The 20853-nt window shown below is 42.5% G+C and overlaps 1 protein-coding gene and 1 long non-coding RNA gene across 3 annotated transcripts in view; one reads left to right on the forward strand and one right to left on the reverse strand.

The window, feature by feature from the left end:
• Nucleotides 1–168: 168 nt before the first annotated feature.
• tars1 (threonyl-tRNA synthetase 1) lies at nt 169–16598 on the forward strand. 2 transcript variants are annotated; one of them, XM_042100109.1, is made up of 20 exons: nt 169–348; nt 946–1020; nt 3313–3503; nt 3803–3926; nt 5107–5228; nt 6531–6648; nt 6845–6909; nt 7037–7115; nt 7312–7458; nt 8348–8446; nt 8610–8776; nt 9254–9416; nt 11022–11159; nt 11566–11643; nt 11767–11867; nt 12409–12513; nt 12821–12893; nt 13338–13452; nt 15890–16042; nt 16401–16598. In XM_042100109.1, the coding sequence occupies exons 1-19, from the start codon at nt 289–291 to the stop codon at nt 16036–16038; spliced, it is 2169 nt and encodes a 722-aa protein (XP_041956043.1). In that variant the 5' UTR covers nt 169–288; the 3' UTR covers nt 16039–16042; nt 16401–16598. The 2 variants fall into 2 exon arrangements, with proteins under 2 accessions (XP_041956043.1, XP_041956042.1); XM_042100108.1 differs by having other exon boundaries at nt 15890–16598.
• LOC121714912 overlaps nt 15236–20853 on the reverse strand; it is an 11026-nt gene continuing 5408 nt past the window's right edge. The window contains exon 3 of the long non-coding RNA XR_006033481.1: nt 15236–15303. This is a non-coding gene — a long non-coding RNA (uncharacterized LOC121714912). The remainder of the gene's footprint in view (nt 15304–20853) is intronic.

Below are 20853 nucleotides of genomic sequence, written 5' to 3' on the forward strand. Positions count from 1 at the left end.
TAACAACACAGCGTTGCAGTCATAACTTTGCTCATTAACAAGAAATCCTTGCATCATCCTCCTGCGACTGTCTGTAAGCCTACTCATTCAGTCCTAATTCGCTAGAGTTCCTGTCAATCAAAAAATGACCGCCTCCTACTGCCAGTGTTGCATCAGCATTGGCGATGAAACGAAGACATCATCATATCCGGGAAATGTACATGCCGGTGAGACAGGAGTCGTGTCTTGTAATTTCATCAGAAGTTTGTTTCTGTCTGTAAATTTCTGTCTAGCAGCAGTAATTCCAGAATGGAGGAGGAGAAAGTTGCTCAGCAGATGAAGGCGCTGCATGTTGAGGAAGGGAAGAAGGTAACGTCCCGTCCATTTGATAAATCTAGCCGGCGAGGTTAGCTAGCTAGAATTCTAGCCGTCAACTTGGGTTCTCATTGAAAACATGCTGCCAATGCATGTGTCGCGGTGCTGCCTTGTTACATAGATTAGGCCCACTCTCCGATGGCTTTCGGTAGTTTAGGAGGGCTTAGGATGTAACGGCTGATGTTTAGATGGGCAGTTGTATTGTGGTGTGATGTACATGAAGTATCCCTGCCAGAACATGCCACGAAACCACAATTTATTGTTTACCTACCTGCTTTCTACAGCATAACGTTATCGCTTTAAATAAACTATTTTTCCGATGATGTTTATAACATTATGTCGTCTGCTCTCATCAAAAGTCACACTTCAGTCAGACTACCCCAGCTGTCAAACTCGTCACACAAGGTAGCATATCCTGTCTGGTGCCAGGTTTTGTTTCTGTAACGTTAACGTGGACTGTGATTAACTGGGTGGAGCGACACACACACACACACACACACACACACACACGCACGCGTGCGTATGCAACGTCGTACACAAAGAATTACACAGGTGTGGTTGTCTTATTGATGTGGTGCAATGTTTTGTCAGGACGGAGCTCATGGGGATAAAGGAGGGAAGAAAAAGAGCAAAGGTGCTACAGCGGATGCTGCAGGAAAAGCAGAGGTGAGTGATGCAGTGCTACCAGAAATCAAACTCGTGTCACAGACGTAATGGTTGATTTGACCATCAGGTAACTTCGTAACAGGCATTTTACTTTGGACAGACAATAGCAATACATTTTAGGAGCGATTAACGTAAAAAAAATCTAGACTGGAGTAACTCAACATTTGACACCTCCGATATGTTTAGTGTTCTAAAGACGGCTGGGATAAATCCCATTAGGATCATCAAGTGCCCACATGGTCATTTGGGGGTCCAAATATGGGGTTCCAAAAGAGTCACATCTGCCGGAAAGGGTTTTTGGACCCCCATGAAACCCCCACCAGTGGTACCATACCCTTAAAATTAATTTGGGCAAGAGCAAGGTTCCCACGTATAACAAATAATCCTGTTTAGAATAAATATGATCATTAATTGTGGTGCTAGGGCCACCCAAAAATCACACATGCCATCAACATTTTTTAGGACTTTGGTGACCCACCTCTCACCCAAACAGTAAGGAATATTGATTTTGCCCCCAGAATTGTGTAGTACAGGCTACAATGAACTACCACACCAGTTTCCAGCCCTCTACCACTATTAGAACAGACATTATGGGCTTCCAAAAATGGCAATAGATGAAATGTGAAATTCCAATGTGTCAATTAGGGCCGTGGCACCCGAAATTCAAATAGACGCCACGGGCAAACCGTTTGAGATATTGACCTGAAACTTCAGATTCCTTTGTTTGGGAACATAAGGCATATATTCACCGCTTTTCAGCAAAATCTGAGAGGTGTCATGTACATGGGTGGCTGAGTTGGCGTGGAATGACCCGTAGGCTACACAACACAACGATGCACATAGCCCTTCTCATAAGTAGGCGGCCTATCACATAACAGCAATCCTTAGGCCTATAACAACAGCAAATTTTAAGTAAAAGCAGTTACCTAACACAAAAGTGACCATAGCGGCCTGGGTTCGGCTGCTTTTGCTCGAGGTCCAGTAAGCCATGATGTGGATAGGCGATGACCTGATTTGAGCGCTTCCACGTTTCGCGCCTCTAATGTGCAAGCAGGCACTTTTTTCATGAATCATAAACTCAAAATACAATTTTATTTCTCTTATTTTACACATTTTAGGGAAAACCATGGCCAAAATATAATTTATTTGGCAGTCATATCAATATTTTAGAGCTCCCCCACAATTTCACATACCGTGTTTCCAGGGGAGTTCAGGTGGCCACTAGGGGCAGCGTTTGTTTGCACCTCCAACACGATGGCATACCTGGTTACCGCCCAAAAACGCCCTCAAACGCCCACAAATGCCCGTATGTTTGTGTGAAAATACACATTAGTCAGGCACTCCTGCCCTGATCTTGTCCACTTTTGGCAGTAGTCCAATATGCATTTAAACTAACACTGGCTTAAAACACTCACACCATAAGTACCCATACAGTAGCCCTGGAAGCAAATGTAATTTGCTGCTGCTAGGGTGCGTCTAGATTTCTAGGCTACCCATACAGTATGTGTGTGCAGAGTTATTGTCTTGTGTGATTTTCATTCACACAGGCATTTCCAGTAGTAGTGGGGAGGGTAGTCATACAAATGTTATAGTGTTGTTATGTTTGATGTTTGCCATTTGTGAGAACATAGTTCAGTTTTGAAACACAGCTTGTATACGACTGTAAACTATATCAACACGGCCTAGTGTGTTACGCTAGCCAACATTGGGCTGTGATGATGCAACATGTTACACCAAAATACCCATTCATTATGACCCCTCTCTTAGCCTGACAAGCCAGACCCACATCAAGATGTAGGGTCTGGGAACTCTCCATTCGCAGTGCTCAATCTGAGGGGCGGGATAAACGGTTGTCTTTCAAATTCCCTTTGCATGCAATAGGATAGCGCTGCAACTCATGAGTCCCATGCATTTTCCCACCAGTGGAGCTAGTTGGCTAGTTGATCAAACTTTTGCCAACTTAAAAAAAAGCTTAACTCGTGTCGCACTGTTGGGCAGCAGCAGCATCCATCTTCTTTGTTTAAAAGTAGTAGGGAACCGTTGCAACATCATCATTATGTTAAGCCCACCCACTGACTCTAGACATGATGTGGCCTGATCGAAGTTTAATTTTTACAGCTCGCAAGCCAACGGAGAGTTGCTAGACTACCCTGGCTGCAAATTACATTTGCTGCCGCTAGGGTGCGTCTAGATTTGTAGGCTACCCCTCTCTAGAGTTTAATTAAAAGAAAAAAAGCAACGATTCAGCCCAACAGGGCCTTCGTCTGACATCGCCGCTCTACCACTCCACAGCTCAACCCCCCTCCCCAGTACATCGAGGATCGCCTGGCCCTTTATAACAAGCTGAAAGCAGAGCATGATGCCCTCTTGGCTGAGCGGGCAGAGAAGGACAGCAAGCCCATCAAGATCACCCTGCCCGATGGGAAGGTGGTGGATGGGGACTCCTGGAAGACCACCCCGTACACAGTGGCCTGCGGCATCAGGTACGGTGGTAGGCAGCCCCCTGTTTATGAAGAAGAAGGTTACTTCCTCAAAAGCTTTACCACTTTTACTTCTGAGCACTTGCTCGTTATCACCGGCAGTGATTCTTCCTGTCTGATGCTAGATGCATGTGATGACTTACAGATGTGACTTGTGAGTAGTCATGAGTTTTTTGATTTTCAGAAGTTCCTCTAAAATCTGAAGTTATGGTCAAAAGCTGGTCAACATTTACTGGCTGTTTTGCAAAACCTCAGATGTTTAATGTCTGATGTTATTTTGTCTTGGCTCTCCCCTTAAACAGCCAAGGCCTTGCTGATAACACTGTGATTGCTAAAGTGAACAATGGTGTGTGGGACCTGGACAGACCCTTAGAACAGGACTGCAGCCTGCAGCTCCTCAAGTTTGACGACGAAGAAGCTCAAGCTGTAAGTTACCCCTTAATTTTGATCTTTTTATTTAGTTTTATTTGTAAGGGACTATTTGTAAGGGACTACCTGTATGTAAATATTAAGGGAAGGGAATGTTAAACATAAGTTAAGGAAACTTAACTAATTAAATACTTATTGGAGAGATGCTGCTGCTATACTAAAAGGCCCACTCTCATTCGTAGGAAAATATGGATTCAAATGTTATCTGTTAAATGTATGCAGGGTTTGCACCCTCCTTATCTTCTACACTCCCCATGTTGTCTTACTGCTGAATGTGCAAAGTGAGTCCGATATTTCTATGTACACATTTGTAAGATATGCGTAGCAGTTGTGGCCTATTTGGATGTCGCCCAAAATGTTGTCCTACCACTTAAGGATAATTTACAGAAGAGTGTTAAGAGCAATTTTATACACAATGTTGATATTAATAAAGATTAAATGCTTTTAGATGAACTCTTCATCTCTCAGTTGAATCATTTAGTATTTTGTGCTTTTAACAGCAATTTAGACCCAAATAGAGTATCCACAGACTTGGCGTATTTAGACATTTATATTCGAATCAAAGGTGCCATTGAACTACAATGTGTCAGTGGAAAAAAAATGCATATTTAATAATAAAATATTCTGCTTACTCTTGTGAAATTTCAATATGAAATCAGCCCAGAGCTTGGAAAGAAATCTGTGTTCAGAGAGGAATGAATGGAGATGAAGGCAATCCATTTTAATCTGTTTACGACCAAACATTTTACCATTCTGTTGGGATAGGCACATGCTGTTGTGCATAGCAGTTTTACCAAGGGACTAATACCTGAAATCAGGACCTGATTAGAAGGCCATTGGAGAGCACACACCCCTAACCAAGGCCAAATGGTCAATCCCGCAATGACAAAATAGGACCAAAAATATCTAAGTCCGGATCCGCTCTAAAAAGTGCTCAAAATATTCCCAAATCGGCTCCAAAATTTAGTAGATTCTGACATGTGCTGTGCATGTAAGTTACATGAAAATTGGCCTTATAGACACAGCCAGAGACACAGACCGACAGACAGACTGACTGGCTAAACTGAGATCATAACCTTCTTGGCAGAGGTGATGACACAGTTCTCCCAGTTTGTATATTCACACACTCTGCGGTGAACTGTGCTCATTTGTTGAACTCAGGTGTTTGCCTTCGTAGGTGTATTGGCACTCCAGTGCCCACATCATGGGCGAGGCCATGGAGCGCGTGTACGGTGGCTGCCTGTGCTACGGACCACCCATCGAGAGCGGCTTCTACTATGACATGTTCCTGGAGAGCGAGTGAGTCGAGTATTTACTATTTTCTATGATTGCGTTTTCATGCACCGTAGTATCCCGGTTATGATCGGGATTTTGAAGTATCCCGTTTTTGTATTTGCGCATGTAAACATCATATCCCGATTTCAGAACCTGGATAAGCCCTTATCCTGGTTTTGAGTATCCCGGTTATGCTAGGTGGAGTACTCCAAAAGAAACTGGGATACTGTTCCATGTATACACCTTATCTCGGTTTCTCAGGCAAACGCGCACTTGCATCAGAAACCGGGAAAAGGAGTGCTAATAGAATATCGTTGACAATCGGAATACTAATATTGATCATGTATACAAGGATATTAATAACTGGGTTTCTGTGTTCATGTAAACACCATATCCTGAATATGATCAAAATAAGCGTCATAACCGTGATACTGAAGTGCATGTAAACCCAGTCTATGTCCAGTGTGTTTGTGCAGACGCACCCACATCCTTGGCTAATTGCTGGACCCAGACAAAGAAAAGGCCTTGAAATTGTACTGTACGATAAGTGAAAAGCCAATTCATGGTCAGAACCTGCAGTTCATAAAAAGAGCTTTCAGCTTTTTATTTCAACTGGCAGGTTGTGTAGTTTTCATTTTTGTTCTTTTTATATTAACCTTAATTTGGCAGGACATGTAAAATAAATAAGTGCCAAATTGTGTTCTGATAGCCTTGAGGAAAAGGTCAGATTTTGAAGGCGAAATGAATCCATGGTCAGAAATGAATGTCTTCTAGCTAATTACCATAGACTTTCACTGTTAGCACTTTCAAGAGAATGAGGAAAGAAAAAAAATGGCCGGTAAACAATTTAGCTTGACCTTCTGTGTGACTCATACATTTCCTCTCACCTAATCTCACGAAAATTAGTGTAGATGACTATTAGCAAAGGCAGCTCTTTCCTGATGATAGTCTTTTTATGGTAATTATATTCTGAGAGATAACTCTACTGACAGGCGGCACCTTGTTTGTGGTTTCCATCTGTCGGCCATGGAACAGGTTGCCTAGCTTATTGCGTGTGCATTCGGTGGGACTTATGTGACATACAGGGTCGAGGCAGTGCTTGGACGCTTTTTAATTAGCGATACACTCTCCTGACATTTCCTAGACTCTCGCTCTGTGTTCAACTTTGCACTTTGGGCTCTGAGAACTCATGTTTATTAATGGAAAGGTTTACCTTTTTGAGGTTTGAAGTGAATAAAGTTTGTCCCGTTTCGCCTTCCATCCCCCACCCTCTCCATGTATCTCTGCTCTCTGTCTCGCTCTCTTGCTTTTTTTCCTGTCTGGCAGAGGGGTTTCGAGTAATGACTTCCCCGGTCTGGAGAACCTGTGTAAGAAAATCATCAAGGAGAAGCAGCCCTTTGAGAGGCTGGAGATAAAGAAGGAGACTCTCCTGGAAATGTTCAAGGTAGCTCTCCCACTGTTCACACACAGTGGAAAAAAATGCCATGTCTATCTCGCCCGGAAAAGATGACATACTCTGAAGACTTTCATAGCAGAGAAATTGAAATTTGCTTTTTTTTTCTTCTTTTTACTTCCTCAACCCACCTCTCGTTCTCTCCCTCCTTCCATCTCCCTCTCTCCCTCTCTCCTTCTCCCTACAGTACAACAAGTTTAAGTGCAGGATCTTGAACGAGAAAGTGACCACTCCAACCACCACTGTTTACAGGTTTGATGCACATCCACATACTCTTCTCTTGTCCTGTTTTCTATTTTATACAAGTGTGTTTTACATTTTACGAAGACAGGACCAGGTCTAGCCTGCTCTGCATCTGATTTGTCATGTCCTCCTCCAGGTGTGGTCCTTTAATTGACCTCTGCAGAGGTCCCCACGTGAGACACACTGGAAAGATCAAGGCCCTGAAGATCCATAAGGTACAGAATATGTCATCACTAATACTACACAGACTTATTTTAAAGCACAAAAAGGCACATTTAAATTTACACAGAGCGGAGTTTCTGAAGACAGCAGTGATAAGAATTTGCTGTTGGTTGGTTGCTTGCTTAAAGATTAATCATCAGGAGTTTGGTTTTGTCTGTAAAAAAGCACATTTTTGTTTGACCATTACAGAACTCGTCCACCTACTGGGAGGGGAAGGCGGACATGGAGAGCCTGCAGCGAATCTACGGCATCTCCTTCCCCGACCCCAAGATGCTAAAGGAGTGGGAGAAGTTCCAGGAGGAGGCCAAGAACCGTGACCACCGCAAACTGGGACGAGTACGTACCCAAAACCCAAGCGCGTGGATGACTGGTGGCGTTATCTGACCTCTTGTCATCTGGCCCCTCATGATAGATATGAGCGAAAGAGCGTCATAAACTTGGGTTTGCACGGCAAGCATTTCTTTTTAGGGGCCGTGGTGTCATCACTATAAAGTAGGCCAGCTTTGGTGTCGTAGTTTAGTGTGTGGTGTTGTTATCCCGAAACATCCAGAATGTGTTTTTCTCTCTGCTTTGCTTTTTTATTAGCGCAGTGAACATCTGGACACACTCTCGTAAAGAAGCGCACATTAAAAGCTTAACACTAATGAGAGGAGGACCACAAAAAATCCAGACATTATTTATCGACTGATTGATGGAGCACTTATAATAGCATCCAATGTGTGTGTGTGTGTGTGTGTGTGTGTGTGTGTGTGTGTGTGAGCCTAAGTAAGGGGTAAATATATGGTGGTGTGTGTTGGTAATGGAAGATATGACCTGGGTGTCAAGGCAGGGCTAACACATGGATGGAGAGAGACCGTAGAGGACGCGAGGACTCATAGGTGTGATAATGGCTCAGTGCGCCAGCTGTCGCCAATGCGACGACGGGCGATCCCAGCCGCCCCACCCCGTCCGCCCGGTTTGCCGGTGAGATGCGACAGCAGCGGGCGTGTTGATGCAGAGGCGTGCCAGTGCCACCATAAAGCATGCAGATGTCTGCCTCCTTAATGTGCCATCTGCCAGGCCACGCCACTGATGGGCGCCCGGGGAGCACTTTGTCACCACAGAGAAGCGGGTGCCGCTAATCTGACATCCCGCTTCTCTCACCCTCCTCGCTCTCTCTCTCTCTCTCTCTCACTCCTTTTCTTGTTCTCGCTCATCTTGCTCACGCTCGTTTGTATCCCTGCAGGAGCAGGACCTGTTCTTCTTCCACGACCTGAGCCCCGGCAGCTGTTTCTTCCTGCCCAAGGGGGCGTACATCTACAACACTCTCATCCAGTTCATCAGGGTGAGTCCCTTCTCATGTCCGAGCTTTGAAATGCCCGTGCAGTCAGCTGGCTCGTGGTTTAAGTAAATCTGTGTAAACTTGTATTTGTTATTTGTTATGGTGTGAAGGTCAAGGCTGGTTGTAAAAAATCTGGAGTCTGATTTGTCCCTGATCTGCCCATCAGAGTGAATACAGGAGGCGGGGCTTCCAGGAAGTGGTCACCCCCAACATCTACAACAGCAAGCTGTGGCAGACCTCCGGCCACTGGCAGCACTACAGCGAGAACATGTTCTCCTTCGAGGCGGAGAAGGAGACTTTCGCTCTGAAGCCCATGAACTGCCCAGGCCACTGGTAAGACCTCTGACTAAAACTAACTCCGCAGCAGCAGCAGAAGCAACATCTGCTATTAACAGCCCTTAACCAGCAGCGCTGAGCTGTTTGAGCTCATTTGGTAATTAAGTCATTTGTTAGTGCTCTCTCTTGGCTGCTGCCTCCAGGGCTAATTAGCTAATTGACAAGTTTGTCCAGATCCCCGTCTAAGCGTTCCTCACATAGGCACTGACATGAGTGCGCTGACCCTTGCCACACGGAAATGTAGCAACACAGTTTAATGCTGGTGTGCAGAGTTGTATTGAAAACAATTGAATGTAATGTAAAAGTGTCAAAAGTGGAGAGTGCTGCACTTGTGTCGGTGCCTATGTGATTTAGACTGTCCCTTTGTCTTAACACAATGAGAAACTATTCTGTGAAGTGTCACACTGGCTGCACGGCATGTCTTAATTCACTGTGAAGTGGTTACAGTGAGGTTCTTCTGTCCTCCCCCTACAGTTTGATGTTTGACCACCGGCCACGCTCCTGGAGAGAGCTGCCTCTGCGCATGGCGGACTTTGGCGTCCTGCACCGTAACGAGCTGTCGGGGGCGCTGACGGGACTGACCCGCGTGCGGCGCTTCCAGCAGGACGATGCCCACATCTTCTGCACCATGGACCAGGTGAGTGGACCATGGGCCTACGCTTGCAATGCATCCATCTTGAGGACCCTCCTTAGAGTTTAACTGTACAATTTAGTAGAGATTGTATTGAGCATCAAAGAGTGACCACGTGAATACTTTGTTTTGATGTTGCTGTCAGCTATTTTAACCTATGGGATAAAATAAGAATTAAGCGTTAAGCAAATATGAGTGTTAACCCTTAGAACCCGATTGACGCAAAGTGCGTCAAAAAACACACCCTTTCTTCTCTGTTACATTGCTCCGCGACTGTTCATCGCAACGAGATGAAACCTTTATTGCATGACAGAGAAGAAGGGGCTTTCCAAAGAGACTACGCACTTGTCTGTACGATCAAGTATGAAAATTAAAAAAAATCATGAAAGTAAATCAAATTGCATCATATTTACAGTCTATACTTCTCTGCGTTCACCTGCGCACCCATTACTCTCGTTTGAATTACTCGCGAACCCGTGATCGCATAGATATGGCAAGCATATCAGATGAAAGAGGAGAAACAGGGCTATCCATTGGTACCATGGATATCAATCTTTCTGGCTTATAAAAACAGACGAAGTGACTGCAGAATATTAACGTCATGTACACAAACCAACGCTGCACACCCATTACTCTCGTTTGAATTACTCGCGGACCCGTGATGGGATAGATATGCCACGCATGTCAGATGAAGACACAGAGCTATCATTTGATACCAAATACATCCTTCTGGGTTATAAAACAGACGAAGTGACAGCAAAATAATAACTTCATATAGCTGGACTTACCCCACGTTTTTGTGGCAAAGCATGTTTTGAGATTCTGAGATTCAAGGCTCACATTGCATCCCAATTTGTTCAACAAAGAAACACCTTTTTTGCCTTTACTTTGTTCATGGCAATGCAGTAAAAAGTTGAAAATCATCATGAGTGCATACACCATAGTCACACATGCTAACAGGCAAACTTGGGTCGATTTCAGGTCAGATCAGTTCGTGTCACAGATATGGAGCGCAGAATGGTCATTTTTCATCGCTAAATAAAAAAAGGCATTTATTTCCGTAAATCACACACCACATATTTATGTAAATTGCTCAGCCCCAGAGTATTCCTCCAACATGGCAATTATATTGCCCGATTCAGGACAGCCTGCCCTACACACACATGAAATGCATGTAGAGCTATGAGCTTGCTGTGGTGAGATACAGGTCAAAATATAAGAATTTTTATAATATGATTTTTATATTTTAATTCTTTAAAAATCAAAATAAAATCAATGCTAGTACTAATACATGAAATGACTCTGCTGAAAAAAACAATATATAATATGTGTGTGTGACACTTACAATGACCAGAATAAATCCTTATGAATAAAGGTAGTGAAAATGCCCTAAAAACAGCTTAGGGTTCTAAGGGTTAAAGTGTGTTTTTAAATAGATAGAGGTATAAAAAATAGATATAAAATTGCATTCAGACTTCAGATGCCTGAGAACCATGCAGTTGAAAGGAGACTCTGAAAATGAATAAACAAGTGATGCACGTGAAGGTTGTATTGCATGTTGGCGTTTGTACCTCAGTGTTTGTAATGGTATGTTACTACTTTCTTCCTCAGATTGAGAGCGAGATCAAAGGGTGCCTTGACTTCCTGCGCACTGTCTACAACGTGTTCGGCTTCACGTTCAAGCTGAACCTCTCCACCCGACCGGAGAAGTTCCTGGGAGAGGTGGAGGTCTGGGACCAGGCCGAAAAGGTAGAACACGGCTGTCAGTCAGCACTCCAGCACCTGTCATGTTTTCTCTCTTCCTCCTCCTCCTCCTCCTCCTCCTCCTCCTCCTCCTCCTTCTCTTCGTCCTCCATCTCCCCCTCCTCCTCTTTTTCCTCAGTCACTCTCTCAAATGCCTCCCTTACCTAAATCAGATGTCACTTTGGGGGAGAAAAGTCCAGGTGACATTTAACAGCAAATCCTCTTAAAGGTGACAGGTAACATAGTTCACAGATTTAGTCACAGGCCTGCCAGAGCCTGTAAAAAAGAAGCTGAATAAAGATCTACTAATCCCAAGCACTTGAAAAGCCATTTCACAGATGAAAGTCTTTTTTTTCTTTTTCCTTTTAAAAATATTTTTTTATTTATTTGCCCTGTCCGTTTGTTGTTGCAGCAACTGGAAAACAGTCTGAACGAATTTGGAGAGAAGTGGGTCTTAAACCCAGGCGACGGAGCTTTCTATGGACCAAAGGTATTAAGGAAACCTCTGCATCCGCTAATGGACACAGACTGCACTTTTTTTTAACCTCTACCAACCAGACAGAGCCATTAACCTTTGTCTCTCTCCCTGGGGCGTCAATTTGTCTCCCCACAGATTGACATTCAGATCAAGGATGCCATCGGTCGGTACCACCAGTGTGCCACCATCCAGCTGGACTTCCAGTTGCCCATCCGCTTCAACCTCACCTTTGTCAGGTAACGTGTCTCTGCCTTGAGAGTAGGAGCATGACGTTTCAAATGGTCGTTTGAGATAGCTGTCTGTAGCTGAAAGGCCCCCAGCTGTTGCTGTTGCTTTTGTTTGGACAGGTTCATTTCTCAAATATTTTGTTGGGATGGAGTCAAGTTGAAATGCTCATGTTTTGTGTGCGTTCTCAAAGGCCTGCTTGTCCATCCACACACACACACACACACACACACACACACACACACACTGCTGCTGTTTTTGGATCTCAGCCTGTTAATCCCCAGGGCTACATTTTTTTGTTTATTTCCACACCTGAAAGATTTTTTTTTTTAAATATTTGTTTTTATTAAACCTGGCTCCAAGGTTAATGCCACACATTTTTTTGCCACTGTGAATCATATCATTCAGTAGCCAAAGTCACTGGCCACAGGCATCTTAAGTATGGTGTTTGTGATGTTTTGGTGACACCATGTGGTCATTAATGGAAACAGATGTTGTACTGTACTGTTTTTTTTAATAAGCAGTATACTTGATGTGTGGTTTCTTTTGTAGCCATGATGGCGATGACAAGAAGAGGCCAGTGATCATCCACAGAGCCATTCTGGGATCAGTGGAGAGAATGATCGCCATCCTGACAGAAAACTATGGAGGGAAATGGTAGGTGTTAAAGGAGAGCTGTCCATTTGATTTATTTAAGATCAATTAAAGATATTCACCATATTAAAGAAGAATTTGACCTTTGGAGGTACCAGGTGCATCTCTCTGTGCTACATCTGTGTGTGTGTGTGTGTGTGTGTGTGTGTGTGCGGGGCTGGGTGCCCATGGGGACCCAAGTTTGAGTCTGACCCGGGTCATTGCTGGATCCCACCCCATCTCTCTCCCACTTGCTTCATATGAGTCTCGTCACTGTCCTATGAATAACAGGAAAACAATAATAATGAATAATGATCTTTCCTCCTTTCAGGCCTCTCTGGCTGTCTCCACGGCAGGTGATGGTTGTACCTGTCGGACCTACTTGTGAGGAGTACGCTGAAAAGGTGTGACTTTTGGCAACTTTCACCTGATACAATTGTGTAGCACCTCTAAAATGTTTTCAATTTGGATCTACTAAGGTTTTTTTGACAACTTTCACCTGATACAATTGTGTAGCACCTCTAAAATGTTTTCAATTTGGATCTACATAAGGTTTTTTTTGACAATTTTCACCTGATACAATTGTGTAGCACCTCTAAAATGTTTTCAATTTGGATCTACTAAGGTTTTTTTGACAACTTTCACCTGATACAATTGTGTAGCACCTCTAAAATGATTTCAATTTGGATCTACATAAGGTTTTTTTGACAACTTTCACCTGATACAATTGTGTAGCACCTCTAAAATGTTTTCAATTTGGATCTACATAAGGTTTTCCCTGACTCACTGATGTATGTGTGTGTATACCATATGTGTGCTCAACACGCTTATTTTCTACACATATCCAGGTTCGGCAGCAGTTCCACAGCGCGGGCTTGATGACGGATGTGGATGTGGACCCTGGCTGCACCCTCAACAAGAAGATCAGGAATGCCCAGCTGGCCCAGTACAACTTCATTCTGGGTGAGTGGAGCTGGACCCTGCCATTTCTACTGCCTCTGATCTGTAGATCAGGAAGGTGTTTTGGCTAGAGAACACCATCTTAGTCAATGAGGAGATCCAAGGTCTATCTAGGACCAAGGAGCAGGACCGGAGCACGCAAAGCTTTAAGTGATTTTTACGTACCTGCAAACTAGTCACTGTTTTTTAATCAAAATATGTCATTCACGTGAATCGTGTAGATCCGAAAAGTTATTTTTTTCGGGGGGGGTGGATTGATAGGCAAGTGATTGGCCTCTCTTTGTGCTAATTTTGAAGACCTACCTATCAGTTGTTTCTGAGGGCGGGCTTTATCTCTCTCCTCACTTTCTGTTACGCATAGCCTGCCTGCTATGGCCTGCAGCAGCGATATGACCAAGGAAAAAAAGAAAATGTTAGCTAACAAACACGGGCCACATGCTACACTCTCTTTGACTATAAACTCAAGGTAAAACATATTGTTAGGCTACTTTTCTCTTGTCCTCGGTGGGTTAAATGAAAGACTTGCTGAGGTGAGGTTAACAAGTGTTTAGGCCTACTCGCAAATTCACGTTCCCGCAGCTGGCCGTTTTGAATTGCTTTGCGAAACAAAACGACTCTGCACTTAGTGCGATTGTGAATTTAGCTTGGTTTAATAGTTTAATATTTTCTTGGAAAGTTATTGCTTGTTCACGAGTTATTTAATTTAGCATTATATTTTCCATGTGTCGATAATGGTTAGACATGACGTTCTCAGGGAGCGCAGACCTTTCCAAGGCCAAATGTAGTTATTTGCAACAAATCTGAAAGTGGACCTTAGCAAAATATTTTGACTTGCTCAGTGATAGGTGTTTAATTTGTTTGTTTTCTGTGTAGCATATAGATCATAATTCTTGATAATTAGCGCGCAAACAAGCGAGACCTAGGCTTCTAGAGTAGACTGACATAACGCACCTATTGCTGAGACCCGCCTCTTTAGTTGGAATGTGATCATTGCACCCTCAGTAGACACGAGAGGAACATAACATGAGGGATAGATGTATTTCTTCACAAAAAAATATCAAATAATTATGGATTGAAAAGAGGTACTAATAAACCAAACATGCTAGAATAGAGACCAGAAAATGGATATCCACAGTCCTTTTCTATCAACACCAGTGATTTTTATAGATAAGGATTAGGCTTTAAAACAGATTGTCAACATTTATGTTGTTTGGTCTGTTTTTGGCTGCATACATGAAGGCCAAGGTGGGCCAATGTGTTTTCCTTAGTTTGAGGTAATACTGACATTTCTTCAAGGATGGCAGGTCTGAAAATATCTTCTCCATCATTAAGATATTAAATTAGGCCTTAACTCAAAACAGCTGGTAGGCCTACTGTTAGGACTGTCATTTTAATATGTAAGAGTGTCAAATGCAGCCATATTTAAATTCTGCTTACTGCACGTTTATTATAATATAATATGATAATATTCAATATTAATTATTGCAGGTCTACCTATGTGCATGTAATGGAAATGTTGGTTATTCCCGATATCCCTTCATTTACGTGTTAAAATGTAAAATCTTTTTCAAATCTTCTGCGGGGGGGTCTTTCGGAAATATGTCACCTTTTTCAGCCCTTCTGAGTTTGCAGGTATGTTTTTAATTAGTGCAAACCGACTGTTTCGACGCCCATGCGTCTTCTTCAGAGTCATGGGTGTCAAAATGTTAGTCGGTTTGCACTAATTAAAAATCACTTAAAGCTTTGTGCGCTCCGGTCCTGCTCCTTGGTCCTAGATAGACCTTGGGTCTCCTCATTGACTTCTGCGTCCTGTTCCGTGAGCACCAACCAGGCTGAAGCGCAAGTGACCCCCTTCTACAACACCATCTTGGTGTTTAATAACTTGAAGAGAAATTTAAAAGGGACTGTACCAGCTAATGCTTCCTTGGTCAAGGTGGAGATTGTGTTGGTTAGATCGACTAGACCAGTGTTTCTCAAACTTTTTCAGACCAAGGACCACTTAATCAATAAAAACAGCCTCACGTACCACCTAGCTAAAAAAAAAAAAAAAGTAGACCTACTTCAACAGTAAATTACACAATAGACCTACTCACTGATTGTCTTTGCACCTTGCTTATTGTGTCAGAGAATTTATATGATTTAAACTGGCATGCCTTACATAGGCAGTGTTGCAGAAATGTTTGGATTTACATACAACTTGGTTCAATATTGCAAACAACTCATCTATATTATATTTTACCACGTCTGCTCACGGACCACTTGGGCTAGCTTGCGGACCACCAGTGGTCCCCGGACCACACTATGAGAAACACTGGACTAGACCATTTTTGAGAAAATACTGAAATTTGGAGTGAGTGGTAGTTAGTAGGTACCCTTTTTAAAGTGTCTTTTTCAAAGCGTTAGTACCTTTGGCCTTAACTTTTCCCCGTTCTGTGTCTAGTGGTGGGAGAGAAGGAGAAGACCAGCGACACTGTAAACGTGCGCACACGTGACAACAAGGTCCACGGAGAACGCAGCGTGACCGACTGCATCGAGCGGCTCAAGCAGCTGAAGGACTCGCGCTCTCGCAACGCAGAGGAAGAGTTCTGAGACCCACCCTCAACCCCACATCCCCCGCCCCCCCCCTGCCAAATCACCCTCAAACTCGCCTGTTTCACTACGGGGCCTGTACTAGATAGGCTTGTTGACGCGCTCAGGTGTAGGAAAGTGAACAAACCGTTTGTGCTCTGTCCAGCTTTCAGACTTGAATTGAAATTGTTCATTTTGAGTTTGTTTTTTGCCCCCTTTTCCCCACGCTATACTGTAAAAGTCATTTTAAAGTCTTAGTCTGTGATTTTAAATTGTCTTCCAAGCTTTGTCTTTTTCGGTTTGGTGCCACACACCTGGTACGTCACCAAGGAACCTGACAGTGTCGTGTTGACTCACAGGGGCTCGTGTAAAGATTGCTTAGATGAAATGTACTCTTTTTCATGGTTCTTTCTACTCATAGGAATTCATTGTATACACAGCTTCAAGGAAAGAGACTTCAAGTGGGAATGTGGTTTAAGTATTAGTACAAAGTACTACATCTCTCTACAATGGCTCCAGTTGAATACAGTTAAGCAAGCAAAAGAAATTGTCAAGGAATAAAAAATAAAAGACTATTCTTTTAGTGGTGTTGCTCTTTTGACTGGTTTTCCATCGTATAGTTCATAATTAGTGCACAATCTTAATCTGCTCCATGGTGTTGAGCAGAGTACACTTCCCTTCCTTTTTTCCCTTGTATGTGTCCTCTGTCACTCTTCCAAGAAGACAGGCTAAATACACAGGAGATAATTTGTCTCATATAGTTTCGTGTTAGCCTGTTTGTCAAAGGGGAGCTATTATTTTTGTTATTCACTAATTCTACTGATGAATTACTAACTCCACTTAAAATCTCATTTGGAACATCTATGGGAGGTCATTATGGTATGTTCTGGTTTTTGCCCTAATATGACATGCTTCATGTAATTGACTTTCTGCTCTCACATTGTCACTTGCACACAACGCACAAGAGGTAATTTAGAGGGTCATTTGCAGAGTCAATTTCACAGAATAATTCCCAGGCACCACATAGTGTAATGTATAATTAATCATTGTGGGTGCTTGGTTGCTGACGTTGCAAATGAAGCAAGTGTTTACACACTTTTACTGCCTCACTGCTGGGGATGACTGCACTAGTTATGGTGTCATAGTGGTTGTGGTTTGTCCTTTTCTTGTCTCTTCTTAGATCAGGCTCTGGTAAGCACATCTGGTCCCAGTGACATTTCAGAGAAAATCTGCTAAACACGTGATCACTGGAAGGGGAAATAAAGCTAGACCTTTCAAATCAGTCATTGAATCTTACTGAATCAGCTTTAGTTGACTTAGGATCCGAGGCAATACAACCTGAGGATCAGGATCATGATAATTATGGTGTAAGTGTGTTTTGGTTAAAAATGCGTCAGCCAAATGTAATGTAAGTGAAAATAAAACAGTGCTATGTCATTTAGTAATGTGTTGTGGACACATAAAAGAACACATTGGCAGATACAGTGTACCACATGATTAACTTACTGATTGTCTGTTGTGCAGGTATGTGTACTCATTAACTTACTACTTAATGAGCTCTGTTCATGCCTCAGTGACCAGACTAATCATTAATGCCATTTTTACTTTTCATTTTAAAGGTATTTATTGGTTGGAGGTATAAAGAATTTTTTTTTAGTTTACAGTAGCTACGACTCACTTAGAGTGTCAGAAGACATAAAATCCTAATCAAAGCTTCTGTACATGAAAAGTGATATAGTGCCATGATACCTCCTTGATTCATATAGAGAGAGTAAACAATCATCATTATACATCATATCAAAGCCACCTCATGGCTCATGCTAATTTTAAATAGAAAGGCTGTCTTTTGTTTGTTCTGTCTATTAGTGCATAGTTAAAGTGTTTCACAATATCTCCCAGCCAGGTTGAAGGAACATCATCAAACCTGGTACAGTTCACATATCACTTAGCCTGGGAAAACTTAGACAAACTTCCGGCAAATTTGGGAGGGTCTGGTGTCAACCAGGCTACATATATATCACTATGAAGACTCAATGAACTGATTAGGTACTCAAGGTTGTGGGGTCAAAGGGTCGCAAGATCACATATACTTACATGTAATATTGCTCAAACATGTGCACAGGCAGATATTTACTGATCCTAAATCCTACATGACATATTTAGGTACTCAAGGTCATAGGGTCAAAGGTCAGATTCTGTCCAAGACATACAAGATTTGTTAGTTTTGAACAGTAAGCTGATCTTGTTCAAATCAATAACTTTTCCCCTGATGCTTAGATTACTGACAGTGAGACCGTGCTACTGTACACTTTTTGTAGGCTCATGTCCAACTGACAACTACAGTATTTGAGAGAACAGAAACTGACTATTCAACTGTGACTGTCCTTTTCACGACCCACTGAATTACCAATGTGAGGTGTGATGCTCAGCCTGTTCATACAACACTCGTCTTGATGTAGCCAGCTGCAGCCGTCTTAAGTTGACTGCATAACGTGATTATTTCTGAGATTCTGATATGTTTTCAACTCGGAAGCATACATCATGCAGTCAGCTATAGACAGCTGCAGGCGTCAAATCCCCTTATTGCCAATAACTGAGGTCTTTTTTCATTGGTCTACCCTACACATCGCAGGTCAGCTGGGTTCACACCATATGAGAATTTAATTCTACAGGTACATTGAACAGTAACAGCACTGAGGTCGAAGGGACACTGCAACAACATTTGTTTGAAGCAGCAATGATATTGGCAGCACATGGCCTTGGCTTCCACACAAAGTGAATTGAATTTCCCTTTGGGGATCAATAAAGTATCTATCTATCTCTCTATCTATCTATCGATCGATCGATCGATCGTAAGCCTATAGATGCAGGTAGTCTAATGTCACCGCTGTGTTTTTCATTTCTTGTGATTGTAGCTGAGAAAATGCATCTCATAATCACTGTTGTGTTAATTGTCTACGTATATTATTAAAGCATGCGTGTGAGTAAAGTCCTCGTTTGGCTACTGACTTTTTAAGTTAGTCAATGTTTTTGGGAATGGTAAAGCATTGTATTCTTTTGACCTCAATTTTCCTGAAGACACTTAACTCCTTAGGTGCTTGTGAAATATGGCTACTCAAAAAAACACTGAAACCTTATGTTTATGAGATGATTTTGAATTATGCACAACAATCCAGCTTTAAATAACTGTTGTAGGGGGTTGTGGTGGCATATGTCCACGGATCGTTTATGGTAGTGAGGTTTCGAATCCAAAGCCTAAATTGGGTTTTAAGATGGAAAATGGGTCTTTCTTGACTTGGACATGAAGTCTCACCCATTTATTTCATGCCCTGTAGCAATATTTTCGCTGTCACTTATGGAGCATAATAAAAGCTTTTGTCTTCTGATAGAAAATGCAATTTGCTTGACTAACTGAGGACAATTAAGTGGATTTTCTGCCTCCCAAATGCAGAGTGGGCTGCCTGCCCAGAATCTGAGTGCTAGCCAATAAAAACTTAACATTTGGCTCCGCTATAGATGGCTGGTAATTAAAGTGAGAGGCCATCAGTTTCTCGGTAGAAGTGGAATTTTCAGCACCAATTAAAAAAACGAACTGAGGTTCCGTGTGTAGGACCGGTATAGCTCACGCCACTGCTGTAATGGACCGCCTGCGAGAATGAGGTGCTGTAATAATTTACGCTTTCTATAACCACACGTCTTTCATGGGGAGAGCACAGTTCAGTTTCAAGGGGCTCAACATGTTTGTTTAGGGCGCAGGGAAAAGGCGATTTTCATTTAAAGACACTAGAGGGCAGTGTTCCTCAGGTAACTTTTAATGCTCTTCTCTCTGAAATTAGTTTTCCTTTCGCGCATGAACCTTTTGGAGGAACTTTCCATTCTTGTGAACTTCATTTATTTAGATAACACAAATTACAAAAATGACGTTTAACATGTGTCGTTATGGCATAGGCCTATATTTATTTAGGGTGTTCCGTTTTAGACTCACATCAAAGTTACAATTAATAATGCTGATGATAGATGGTCTTTCTACATTCACGTGTACTTTACAAGATCCATTTTGATATTTAAAATCCATTCGTAGTAGCCTATGTCTCATTTGAGCATTTAGAATTTTAAAAGTGAAACAATTTCCATCCACTATAAAGCTACAGCTATATTCCAATGTATCCTATAGTGTGACCACAAGAGGGCGTATGTCCTCAGGAGCACAGAAGCTCAGAAGTGTGGGAAAGAAAAACATATTTACACAAGGGGTTATTAAATAAGTCAATGGAGTAAGAGAGTGCAAACTAAGGAGAGAGACAGTGCGCATTCCGCGGGGAGACCACTTTTTCCGACGACCCTCGGCCTTGAAATATACCAGAGAGCTGGAGAGAGCTTTATGAATCTTCCGTGCAGGAATCTCCCCTAGCTGGACGGGTCCTCTCCATATGTCTGACTGGGCACCGGGCCATCAAGGGTCAAAATGGGCCGGTGAACTAAACAAACTTTGCCTCGCGCACAGACAAATGCATGATGTCAGACTGCTACAGTGCATGTATTTCAGATAATTAGATAGATGGATAGTGTCATGAAATGGAGCAACAGCCGAGTTTCAGCTTAACTTTTATATAGAAACTGTAGGGAGCTTACACACATGCCACACATGGGCTATTCATAGGCTATTCTACTGAACCATTCACTTCCGTATTGATTTTCTAATCCAATCAGAATATAGAGGACATATACTCATCACAGATAGATAGATAGATAGATAGAAGGCAAGATGATGAACAGTGCAAGATTTATTATACAAATTGAAGATAAATATATTATGAAAATGCAAAATACAAACTT

The sequence above is a fragment of the Alosa sapidissima genome, chromosome 8 (assembly GCF_018492685.1).
Source record: "Alosa sapidissima isolate fAloSap1 chromosome 8, fAloSap1.pri, whole genome shotgun sequence".
NCBI classification, from domain to species: Eukaryota; Metazoa; Chordata; class Actinopteri; order Clupeiformes; family Clupeidae; genus Alosa; species Alosa sapidissima.